At 39.4% G+C, this 12373-nt stretch overlaps 1 protein-coding gene and 1 non-coding gene across 2 annotated transcripts; both read right to left on the bottom strand.

Moving 5' to 3' along the window:
* Positions 1-6758: 6758 nt before the first annotated feature.
* LOC122030823 (cysteine protease XCP1-like) lies at positions 6759-8284 on the bottom strand. The gene is made up of 3 exons (XM_042589867.1): positions 7733-8284; positions 7279-7652; positions 6759-7154 (listed from the first exon to the last, which is right to left on the bottom strand). The coding sequence occupies exons 1-3, from the start codon at positions 8208-8210 to the stop codon at positions 6939-6941; spliced, it is 1068 nt and encodes a 355-aa protein (XP_042445801.1). The 5' UTR covers positions 8211-8284; the 3' UTR covers positions 6759-6938.
* Positions 8285-8486: 202 nt separating this feature from the next.
* Positions 8487-8559, bottom strand: TRNAE-CUC. Its single transcript has one exon. It is a non-coding gene; the product is annotated as a tRNA-Glu (tRNA).
* Positions 8560-12373: the final 3814 nt, after the last annotated feature.

Consider the following 12373-nt stretch of genomic DNA (forward strand, 5'->3'; position numbering starts at 1 on the left):
CCGATAAGTTGAGAAATGGTATCACTTATAGTGTGTGTTGTTGATTATAAAAGGAAACTGTGTCCTAGAGATACTAGGTTGATAATGTCCTCAAGAGGAGCTCATAAGGATTGTCATGTTAAACCCTGCAGGTGGACTTAGTCCGACATGATAATAAGGTTGAGTGGTACTACTCTTGGACTAAGATATTAATTAAATGAGTTGTCAGTAACTCACTTAATTAGTGGACATTCGATATCTTAAACACAGGGAGACTAATACACTCATAATAAGAAGGAACCCAAAAATATAATTTGGGATTGGTGCGGTAATTCAATAATAGTTCTCTAGTGGAATGAATTATTATTGATAAAATTAAGTTGTGTGTTCGGGGCGAACACGGGATGCTTAATTTTATCGGGAGACCAAAACCAATTCCTCCTCTCGGTCCCTATCGTAACCTCTTATTTATAGAGTACTATATCCACCTATACCCACCTTCATACCCATGAGAAAGGGGCCGGCCAAGCTAGCTTGTGGTTCAAGCTAGGGCCGGCCAAGCCTTGGTTCATGGGTGGTCGCAAGCTTAGGTGGCCTGCCCCCATTAAATTAAAAAAATTTTAATTTTTATTTTTATTATGTGGAAGATATAATTTATTACAGAGAATTAAAATTAAAATATCTCTCTTTAAAAGATCTACAAAAGATTAAAAGAAAGAGATTAGATCTCTTTCCTTATTTGTAGATTGGAAAGATATTTTATTTTTCTCTCGAAAATTATTCACATGTTGAAAATTAAAATTATAGAAATTTCTTTTTATCAACCATGAAGGGATTTTAAAAGGAAATTTTATTTTTTAAAATTTCCAAAGACAAAAAAGGAAGTTTTAATTGTTGATTAAAATTATCCTAATTGCTCTACATGAGGTGGCCGGCCACATACAATTAATTAGGAAAATTTATTTAATTTTTTCTTAATTAATTGTTGTCAAGGAAAGTTAAGGAAATTTTATTATAAATAAATTTCCTTATTTGCCAAAGCCAAGGAATATAAAAGAAGGGGTAGGGGTGCCTTCATGGTGAACAACCTCTATTATTTTTCTCCCTGTTTTCCTTGGTGTGGTGGCCGGCCCTTCCCTTTCTCTCTTCTCCTCTTGTTGGCTGAAACCTATCTTCTTGGTGGAGCTTTTGTTTGTGGCCGGATCAAGGAAGGAGAAGAAGGAGAGAAAGCAAGTCTCATCTCTAGCATCCCTTGGAGCATTGGTGGTGGCCGAAATTATTCATCCTTGAAGAAAATTATTGTGGCCGGCCATCCTCTTCCTTTCTTCCTCTTTTGTGGTGGCCGAAACTTATCTCTTGCTTGGAGTTCTTGTGGTGGCCGGATACTACTTGGAGAAGAAGAAGAAGAAGGAGAGAAATCTTGTATCCCTTGGAGCTTGGTTGGTGTTTTGTTCTTCGTCCTTGGTGAAGCTTCTTTGAGTTGGTCGAACCTAGCTAGGAGAAGAAGAAGGTGCTTGGTGGTTTCTCATCTCGGAAGATCGTTGCCCACACAACGTCCGAGGTTAGAAGAGGAATACGGTAGAAGATCAAGAGGTTTTTCTACAAGGTATAACTAGTAATTTTTCTTTCCGCATCATACTAGTTATTTATGGAAATAATACCAAATACAAGAGGCTTACGATTCTAGAATTTCGAATATGTTTTTCGATGTTGTGTTCTTTTGTTTTTTCTTTTCCTTGTGATTTGATTATTCTTTTCGGTTAACCTAAAGTTATTTTAGGAAATTAAATATTAACTTTCTATAAAAGGTTTTGTCTAGTCGGTGGTGGTTGCTCCCATATCCAAGAAGGTCGTGTGCCTCGCCACGTCAGTACTGGGAACCAATTATGGAAATTAATATTTAATGGAATTAATAACTTAAGGTGATTTGGGTCGAACGTGTTAAGTTCCGCAGGAGATCCAAGTCAAAACCTAAAAGAACAAATAGATTAAGTTTTGGATCAAACTGTTAGGATCCTTCGTACTCGGCTAGAGAGGGGGGGTGTGAATAGCCGCCCCAAATTGATCGCGTTTCTTCCTACAATTCGTTAGCGCAGCGGAAAAACAAACAAGGAAACGAAAACAAGAAGATCAAACCTCAACGCGTCGATGTAACGAGGTTCGGAGATGATACTCCTACTCCTCGGCGTGTCCGTAAGGTGGACGAAGTCTCTCAATCCATCGGTGGATGAGTCCCCGGAGAACCGGCTAATAATATACTCCTTGTGGGTGGAGAAACCTCACCACAATCTTTCGCAACAGCAAACAAAGGAGTACAACAATAGAGACAACAAACAAGAACAATAGAAATTGTAAAACACTTGCTTGCCTCTTGTTGTCGACTGGAACCTTGATGAAGCAGCAGCTTCTGGATCCAAATCAGCTAGAACACCAGCAGGAAACTCACGCAGAGCTCAAAGCTCAAGAGCACACCAGCAGCTCAGTAGTCGAAGAGCGAAGCTCAAGAAGAAAGGAAGAAGCCGCCCTGTAGAAGCCCTCAGCCCCTTTATACCGCGAAGGAGAAAAAGAAACTAGCCGTTGCGTCGCAACGGCTAGAACTCGATCGGTCTACGGACCGATCAGGGACTGTCTTGATCGGTCCCCGACCGATCGGTCGTACTCGATCGATGCGTGGACCGATCAGACCTGATCGGTCCACGCACCGATCCCACTCCGCCGTGCTTCGCGACATCGTCTCTGATCGGTCCCCAGACCGGGACCGGTCTGTGGACCGATCAGCCGCCTTCTTTTCGCCTCTGTTGCTCGATCGGTCACACCGATCGACAAGAATCAACAGAGCTTGATCGATCGGTCATCGACCGATCGAGAAAACAGTATCACCGGATCGGTCGGTGACCGATCCGAGCTATTTTGCCCAAACCAAGTCCCAAGACTTCAAACCAATATCCGGTCAACCTTGACCTATTGGTACTTCATCCCTAGCATCCGGTCACTCCCTTGACCTGCTAGAACTCCCTACCAAGTATCCGGTCAATCCCTTTGACCTACTTGGACTTTCCAACACCGAAGTCCGATCATCCCCGATCCATCTTTCCCTGGCTTCACTCACCGGGACTTTCACCGACTTCACTCACCAGATTTCCACGCCTAACATCCTCACTAGGACTTTCTCCTCGCTTCACTCACCAGGACTTTCCCACTGCCTGGCTTCACTCACCAGGACTTTCCACACTGCCTAACATCCCAGTTAGGACTTTCCCATTCACCTAGCTTCACTCACTAGGATTTTCACCTGGCTTCACTCACCAGGATTTTCCCGAATGCCTGGCTTCACTCACCAGGACTTTCACCTTCACCTAGCTTCACTCACTAGGATTTTCACCGTTCCAAACTCCCTGTTTGGACTTTCCCCGTGCCAAACTCCCTGTTTGGACTTTCCCGTGCCAAGTCTCCATACTTGGACTTTTCACGTGCCAAGCTCCCTGCTTGGACTTTTCCAGTGCCAAGTCTCCATACTTGGACTTTTCCAGTGCCAAGCTCCCTGCTTGGACTTTTCCAGTGCCAAGCTCCCTGCTTGGACTTTTCCGTGCCAAGTCCCTGCTTGGACTTTTCCGTGCCAAGTCTTCATACTTGGACTTTTCCCGAATCAGGTCAACCAGGTCAACCTTGACCTACGGTTGCACCAATAATCTCCCAAACATCTATTCTTGTCCCACATCAAGAATAGAACTCTCTCACGAGTGTCAAACATCAACATGCAACACAACTAGGTCAACCTTGACCTAAGGTTGCACCGACAATCTTCCCAAGTCAAACATCAAAATACAACTCGAGTCACGTCAACTCGAGTCGGGTCAACCAGGTCAACCTTGACCTAAGGTTGCACCAACACAAACGTCTTAAGTTCCGCAGGCGATCCAAAATTTAATTTAAAATAACACATGGTAGCTAGGAAAAGGTTCAGACCTTTGTACAAAATTTTTGTACAGTGGAACCTCTAGGTTTTCCGAGTAGCAACCAACATCAAGGGCAGCCTGAAGATCTTTCAAAGCCCCTTCAGATTTTGCCTGGTCAGTCGAGCGGCTCTCCCATTCAATGGCCAGCAAGGCGTCCAAGTCCTTCACGCGCTGTTCCAACCCTCGGTTTTCCACCTTCATCAAGTCCATATCGTCGATGGACTTAAGCTTCCGGTTGGTCGCGAGCTTTATTTCTTTATCGCACTGCTTGACCAGAGCGTTGAGCCGAGTCACTTCACCTGCCAAGTCAGAGGATCTATTCCGCTCGACTTCCAAGAGCTTCTTGGCCTTCTCCAAAGCAGCCGTGGATTGTCCTCTGCTTTCATTCGAGGCTTTGAGCTTTTTCAGCTCGTCCTCCAACTTGGCCAAGCGGTTGCTGATGGCGATCTGCTCCACCCAGTTCTGTGAACGGATGTGATCAAGTTAGAAGCTAAACCAAATTGGTCGACAAGACAAAGGATATACCCCAGTCGTCTGCTGCAAATTGCTGTCTCCTAGTTGGCCGAGGGTCATAAGAGCGATGCGAAGCCGAGCGTCCTCCCAAGCTTTGGCCAGAGGACCTGTGAGAGTGATTTGCTGTTCGGGAACCGTTGGCCGATCGGCAACCAATAAATATTCCTCCGACGGAAATCGCAGAACAGTTTTAATCAACCGCGGGCCGCTCGGATCATCTTGGGGCGTGGTTGCTGTGCCAGATGGCTCGCCAATCGTGGAAGGACGGTCGCCCAATCGTCTTAGGCGATGCAGGGTCCGAGGAAGACTAACAGGAGATACCTCGGAGGCAGCCCGGGGGGAGCCGAGCGGCGTAGGGGTGCTCTCTGTGGAAACCGCCCCGGAGATCACGGGAGCATCATCACCCCGGTCAGAACGCTGCTCATCGGAGGGGGTTGGCTGAGAGGCTTGCTCTTGCCGTCTGCGTTTCCGAGTCGCTAGAGGAGCCTCATCCGCCGAGCGGCCCTCTACCTCGGCTTGAGCAGAGGATGCGATATCGCCCCCAGCCTCGTCTAGAGAGACAGAGGCGGTTACGGCTTCGGGGACAATCTGAGTCCCCTCACCCCCTCCAGCTGCTGGGCCAGCCAGGACCAATCCCCGTTCGGCGACCTCCTTATTCTTCGCCGCCTCAATCTCAGCAGCTCTCAACTTTAGCCGCTCGGTAGCCTTGGCACGCCACATGATTTCAGCTACAGAAACAAAGAATAAATCAGTTAGCACAAAGGAAAGAGGACGATAAGAATGCTTACTCATGTTGCAAGGCAGGTCGGCTTCGACGGGCGACAAGCCAAATATATACAGCACTCCTAGAAGGAGCAGCTTATCGATATGGTAGCGTTGGCCGACCAGCCGATTGGCTGCATGAAGATAGGCCGGATCGCTCTTAAACTTGCCGAGCTCCGGTTGTGTTGGTACCGTCGTTTACCATTTGGTTCGGAAAGTCGGCAACTCGGGAACAAACTGACAAAAAAATTACTATGTGCCGTGTACCTCATCCAAATTACTATTAAGACTGACAAAAAAAAAAAAATCAAACACACGTTCCTTTTCAATATTACAGTAAATTTTGACACTACAGTTAGTGCATGCTAAATCTTCTTTAAAGAATATATCAAATTCTTGCCAATGATCTTGAAGATTAGAGAAGTACTACGCCACAAAATTTGAACTTTGTTTTAAATCTTCTAGCTTTGATTGTAGCTCAAAAATCTAAGAAGTATTGTCAAGATCATAATATATCTTTTGAGTCGCGTCACACACCTCCTTAGCCATCTTGAACTAGAGATAACGATGACTAATGTTGGGTTCCATGGAATTAATTAGCCAGGCAAGCAAATTGAATTCTCAGCTAGCTAAATCTGGTGTGATGCATCGCTTGATGGGGGCTAAGAAAAATCACCTGTAAGATAGCCCAACTTCCTCTACCTCAAATAATTATATTTATTGATTGATCCCATTGCAGAAAAAGAAGAGACAACGATAGTGGAAGAATTCGTGGGCATCGTGAATACCTTCGGAGAAGAAGACTCACACATGTTTGTTTATAAAGAGCGAAAAGAATAATTAGAGAAAGAAAAAATCATTCTACCAAAAATAAATTATTCTCAAACAAGTCAATCTAATTGATTATATCCTTTTCACCTATGATTTGATTCTCTAAAAAAAGGAATGATTTGATTATTTTCTACATGATCAAAATCATTCTAAATTTATCAAAATCACTTTAAAGGTAGCACTATTGTAATTTAACCCTAAATATTAAACTTTAAATCCTAAATCTTTGAATCTTAAATTTAAAATCCTAAATATTAGTATATCAAAATATTATTTACCAACTTGATCAAAATTATTTAAACTTTATTAAAATCACTTCAAATTGATTAAAATCAAAGTAATTACTACAATACTTGTAACAACTATAAAAATAATTGCTACAATAATGTTAAAAGTAAGATATAATATTGTAGCAATTATTTTGTAACTATTATATATTACATTATCTACTACTATTGTGAGGGCGTATTCATTTTTTTGCCACCAATTATCTACTAATGTTGTAACATTTGATCATAGCTCGGACAATAATACTAAAAATTAAAAAAATACTTGATAGGACATCCGATTTTTACAAAAAGAAACACTTGTTCAACGAATTTATTAAATGTGGGGTGACCTTTTAATTTTTACCTTTTAAACTTTATTACTCCAATAGCCATTTCCTTCATCTAACTGCTAGGCTTGTAGTTTTAGCTCAGATCATTCACAGTCGGCTCTTTAACACATAGGCATATATATAATGCAATCTGCTCGAGCTACAAACAACAAGCATACTGATAAAACAAATCGCTTCAACAGATGTTTATTTCTGAATCAGTAAACAAGATTAATCCTCCTGATTATCATCACAAAGAGACGGTAACTGATTGATAAATGAAATTGTCGATCAATCTCTCATTGATCTTTAGTTGGATAAGAAGCCATTTTGTTGATCCCACACAGGCCTTCAATTCTTCCGGTGTTCCTCTTCATTCTTATGTAACCCTTTTCTCCCCACCGCGAACCCCACGAGTTCTTCACGACGATGTAGTCTTGCCCCTTCGACGACCCATACCCTACCGCCGCCACCCCATGATCGAGCTCACTCCCACAGTGCCCATCATACACTCCCTGCAAATTCATCCTAGATCATATATACTAATTGTTGAAAATACAAAAAAATCATGAAGATATCTTGATTGAAAATACTAATAATGCTTAATTCAAAGGAATCAGAGTCGAAGGTCGATCTCACCCCACTGTAGAACTGGAAGTCTCTGCCCGAAGCTTCAATGGCGACGCTCACAGGTTGGTGCGCCAGCGCCTTCATCAGGCTCTCTTCGCTGTTCTCCGGCACATCCTCGTAGCCACTGATGGTGACCACCTCCAGATCAGCCTTCTTTTGCTCACAAGTGCCTTCTTCCATCAGGTAAGGGTAGTCCTCTTCGGCGTGCAGTCCCTTGGTCGACGCGATGTAGGAGAAGGCATAGTCCATGAGTCCTCCATTGCATCCATTGTTTTCACTGCTACAGTCGATCAATTCTTGCTCAGAGAGAGATGTTAAGTTCCCGGTGACTATCTGGTTTATGCCTTCCACAGCAGCCACAGTGGAGAAAGCCCAGCAGCTTCCTGCAAATTAAATTAATTAACAATGGCGATTGCTTGCATTCGAGAACAACAATCAAATTAAATTAATGCCTAGCTCTTACCGCATTGGCCTTGGTCCTTAACACGGGTCACTGCACCTTTCTTCCTCCAGTCGACGGACTTGGGCAAGTCGCCGGCGTTCTCGTACCGAAAGACAGAGCTTGAACCTCTGCTTCTTGGCACACCGATTTGATTCAGTCCGAGATACTTCGCCTTGAACTCATCCTGGCTCATGTCGGCAAACGCATTGAGCCCGAGCCAGTAGCTTCTTTGCTTCCTGTTAGTCTCGTCGATGTGCTTCAGGTTGTCCTCGAAGAGCTCGAGCCTCATCAGCTTCTCCTCCAGAGAGGAGTACGATTTGCTGTGCTTGGACATCCACAGCTCGAAGAGGTGGATGAGCTTGTCAGGGGAGGTCAAGTCTTCGTCGGAATAGCCGAGGATGGAGAAGTCGGGGGGAAGGGCGGAGCTCATAATATTTATGAGGTTGATGCAGAGCAGGAAAAGGGCGAGGTTGGCGGTGATGGAGGTGGCCATGGACATTGTTGGATGAACAATGAAAATGGAGAGTGGATCGATATAAATATGATGCGAGTCGTCGTTGTTGCTTTGGAGTAAAGAGTGGATGCTTGCTTGCTCAGATTAGAGTTTGCTTCAAGCATACGAAGGTTTTGCAGAGGCAATTAATTAATGCTGTCCCTGAAGCTAAGGAATTGATAGTTTCGTGTCTGTCCAGACGACCACAGTTTCAGGGATGGACTGCAGAGAAGAAGGATCCAATGTTCTTCAAAGGAGCAAAAAAAAAAAAAAAACCAATAATTCCGTTGCCGGGACTTGAACCCGGGTCTTTCGGGTGAGAGCCGAATATCCTAACCAACTAGACTACAACGGATCCTGTTTAATTTGTAGAAATAATATTTTAATTTCTATTTTATAACTTGTACATAAGAAGAGATAAGTTGCAGCATCTTAATTATAAATGCATCTAATGTCATTAAGTAATTAAGATATGTATCCCATATTATTATTATTATTATATAATTAATTTCGAAAACCGGAAAGTATAATAAATTAATAATACTTCTTTGCTAAATCTCTAGCTATATATATTTGCTTTATCTGTTTCTTAATTATGTATTAATCATTTTTTCTAGAATATTGATCTTGTTTTAAGATCATCAAATTTGACTCACTGATTAATTGATTCAAATTTTGACCACCATTGACAAGAAGAGGAGGGATCATAACTTTTAGAGTACATTTAGTTCAAGTTATCAAATATAATCTTAATTATGTGATTATCAAGTAATCACATAACCAAGATTATGTGAAATAAAATATCATCAAATGTTATTTGGTTCAACCTAAATAATACAACAAAAATTTATTTGTTTGAAGGTTTTAATGAATAATCTAATTTAATATTTTACTATATTACCCTTAGTTACAAAAGCAACCATATATATCTTTTAAACTCTACGTTTTTTTTATTTTTCTTTTTCATATTTTTTTATTTTTATGTTTTTTTTATTTTTTTATTTCTTTTATTTTTTTATTTTTTTTTCATTTTTCATTTTTTTAAATTTTTACATTTTTTTTATTTTTTTATTTTTATATATATATTTTTTTATTTTTTGCGTTTTTTATTATTTTTTATGTTTTTAAAATTTTTTTTATTTTTTTTCTATTTTTTATGTTTTTAATTTTTTCCCCCATTTTTAAATCATTTTTAAATTTTTTTTACGTTTTTCCTATTTTTTTATTTTTTTAAAAAAAATTTATGTTTTTTTTACATTTTTTTATTTTTTAAAAAAAATTTTATTTTAATTTTTATATTTTTTATTTTTTTACATTTTTCTTTTATTTGATGTTATTTTGGGTAAAAAAATTTATTAATTTCGAAATCAAGAAAAATCTCAGTTTTTCAAAATTTTCTGGATTACATGTCTGTTTTGCTGACGTGTCGGACATGAAATATTATTTAGAAATCATCAATTAACTAAACCAAATAAGATTTTCATTGATAACTTAGATGGATAATCAAGATTATCAAAAATAACCTCCAACCAAATACACTCTTAGGAATATTTACATATAAAGAAATCGGGAAATGACTCGGCATTTGCACTCCAATGTTTAAATCAGAAGCAATTGTAAGAAAAGGAATTGAAATAATAGAGACTTTAGAGATGGAGGTGAACCCTCTCCCTACTTTTGTGATGAAGAAACCTTTTTTATACTGCTGTAGATGGATCTTCTTCCTCCCTGTTTGGATGAGATATTAATTACAAATAAAATAAGAAGTATCTCATTTGATTACTTCAATGTTGTATTAATTTTATTAATTAAAGATGAAATATCCTCTTTTATTCTGACTTTTCACATTCACATGTATTTATGATGCATTAATTATCTATTAGGGGAGGTAGGGCTGGCCTACTATAGTTTTGAGCTTTGGGCCAGAGGACATCAGAGCACCGGGGTATAATAGATGTATGCGGAATCTAGAATTGACATGGCCCTTTGTTAACTCTTACTCGACTTGTCTCGTGTATGCGGGAGGCCCTGATAAATCCCCATATCAAATATTATGTAGAACTCGATCTCCCTCTGTATATACAGATCCTGCACTTTACTTTATAAAAACATATATATCTATAGAGTTCAGTATATACATGAGGTGCAAAATGGAAGAAAAAAAATAAATTATATAGCTAAAGATGTACTAGTAGAAATATCTATAGTTAAGTGAAGTTGGATATGTGGAAGAATTGAAGAAGAATTCCTCAAGATCATATATAATTAAGGCTGATTTCAGGTAGCTGGTGAATGATGAGAGGGAGAGACTGCATCAGATGCACACAGCGTGGCACGGCCAAATGTTCTCTACCTTTCAACGGCGGTCGTACCATGCGGTGTGTGCCTCATATAGCCTCTCTCTATCTACTTCTATGCGGTACGTTCATGGTCACCTCGTGTGTGCATATATAAGAGCAGGGCGTGCAGGTGGATCGATCGATGATGATGGTGATGTAGGGACGCGGTGGCACACGAGCCACGACGATCGCCCACCCAGGCCTTTGGGGTTGTGGTTGGGCACTTGTGCTACCGCCATGCAGGAGCTGTTAGTTGTCTCGTCGCCCACCCTGCACGCACGCACGCACGGACGGTTAAATTGCCCTCGCGTTCGACGTGCGCATGGCCGACGCGTGTCCATGCATGACTTGGGGAACGCCAAACTCCGCCACGTGGGAGGTGTGGTGACTCACCAAGTAAGCGGATGGGAATAGATCGTGGAGATCGGAATCTGAGACACGCGCCGACGTGCATGCATAGATACGGCGGTCGGCTTGTCTGTCGGAGAACGCGAGACGGCACGGTTTGCATGGATTAATTAGTGTATAAGCATTCATACTAAGTTTTTTTAATAATATCATTAAAATTAGGTAAATCATACAGTTATGAAATTCTTCTTGTTCTATTTTCAGTATTATTATATTTGTCATAGAAGAAAATTTAGAAGAAAATTTAATGGGGGAGATTGAAAAATAAGAAAAGAGATTGAAGATAAATATTATTTTATTTTTAGAGTAAAGAGTTCCATTCTTTATAATTGGAGAAACATTGAATATGATATAAATGGTTTTTTTGAAAAAAAAATATATAAAATTTAGGATAGTAACTGATTTTATATAGGCTGGTATGCTCTAAGGAGGTTTTTAAAGAGAAATGAAAATGCTGACAAAAATTTGATGTTTGTAATTTACTAGTGGTAGTGAAATTTTTTTCATCCCAAAATTAATAATATAGGTGGGGTAAATAATTAATGTTGAATACAAAGTTGATAATATAGGTTCACTGAAGAGCCATAGGGAAATTTTTTAATTGCGGAGAGTGATAGGTTTTTTTATTTTTTGATACATATTTGAGGTGATATATTGGATAAAAAAAAATCACATAGAGCTCTAAGAGGTGTCGTAAGAATTAAATATTAGTTTTTTTTAATAAAATTAAGGAGCTGTGTTTTCTTCTCCTATGCTTGACATCTCCGCTGAGAGGTTTTTATATAGATTTGTGAAATGATAAAGTTAAAGAAACAAGCTGTAATCATTATGGATATAAGGTTTGAAATTTATAATTTAAGAATAGTGAAATTTCAAATTTACTATTTTATCTCAAAATTAATAATATAGGCGAGACTAATAATTAATGATGTATAAAAGTTGATAATATAGAGTCTTATGATGAAGAAAGTGATATATTTTTATATTTTTATGTGACATTGAGATGACATATTAGAGATGGTAAAAAAAATCATATAGAACTCTAACTAGGATAGTAAAGATTATAGTAAAAAGGTGATTATGCTCATCCTAAGTGTTCCTCACAGTCCATCCTCAAATTATCTGAAGAGAGATAAATTACGGGTTCAACTTATAATCGACCGCCAAGTGATTAAAGGGTGAGAAGAGTTTTTATTTTCTAAGGGCATATATTTATCAAAAAATGACCTCTTATTTTATTATAATAAAATTATCACCGTCTAATTAACTAGACATCTAGTGGAAACTCGATCAAAAAAAGATTGATGCACCATTTGATTGGTGTGATTATTATATTTAATTGGCTTAAATATATATGAATAGAAGAATAGTAACATTTTAGAAGATTTTACAACAATAAAGTTAATTTATATTGGATTAACT

This window comes from Zingiber officinale, chromosome 11A (genome assembly GCF_018446385.1).
Source record: "Zingiber officinale cultivar Zhangliang chromosome 11A, Zo_v1.1, whole genome shotgun sequence".
Taxonomy (NCBI): Eukaryota; Viridiplantae; Streptophyta; class Magnoliopsida; order Zingiberales; family Zingiberaceae; genus Zingiber; species Zingiber officinale.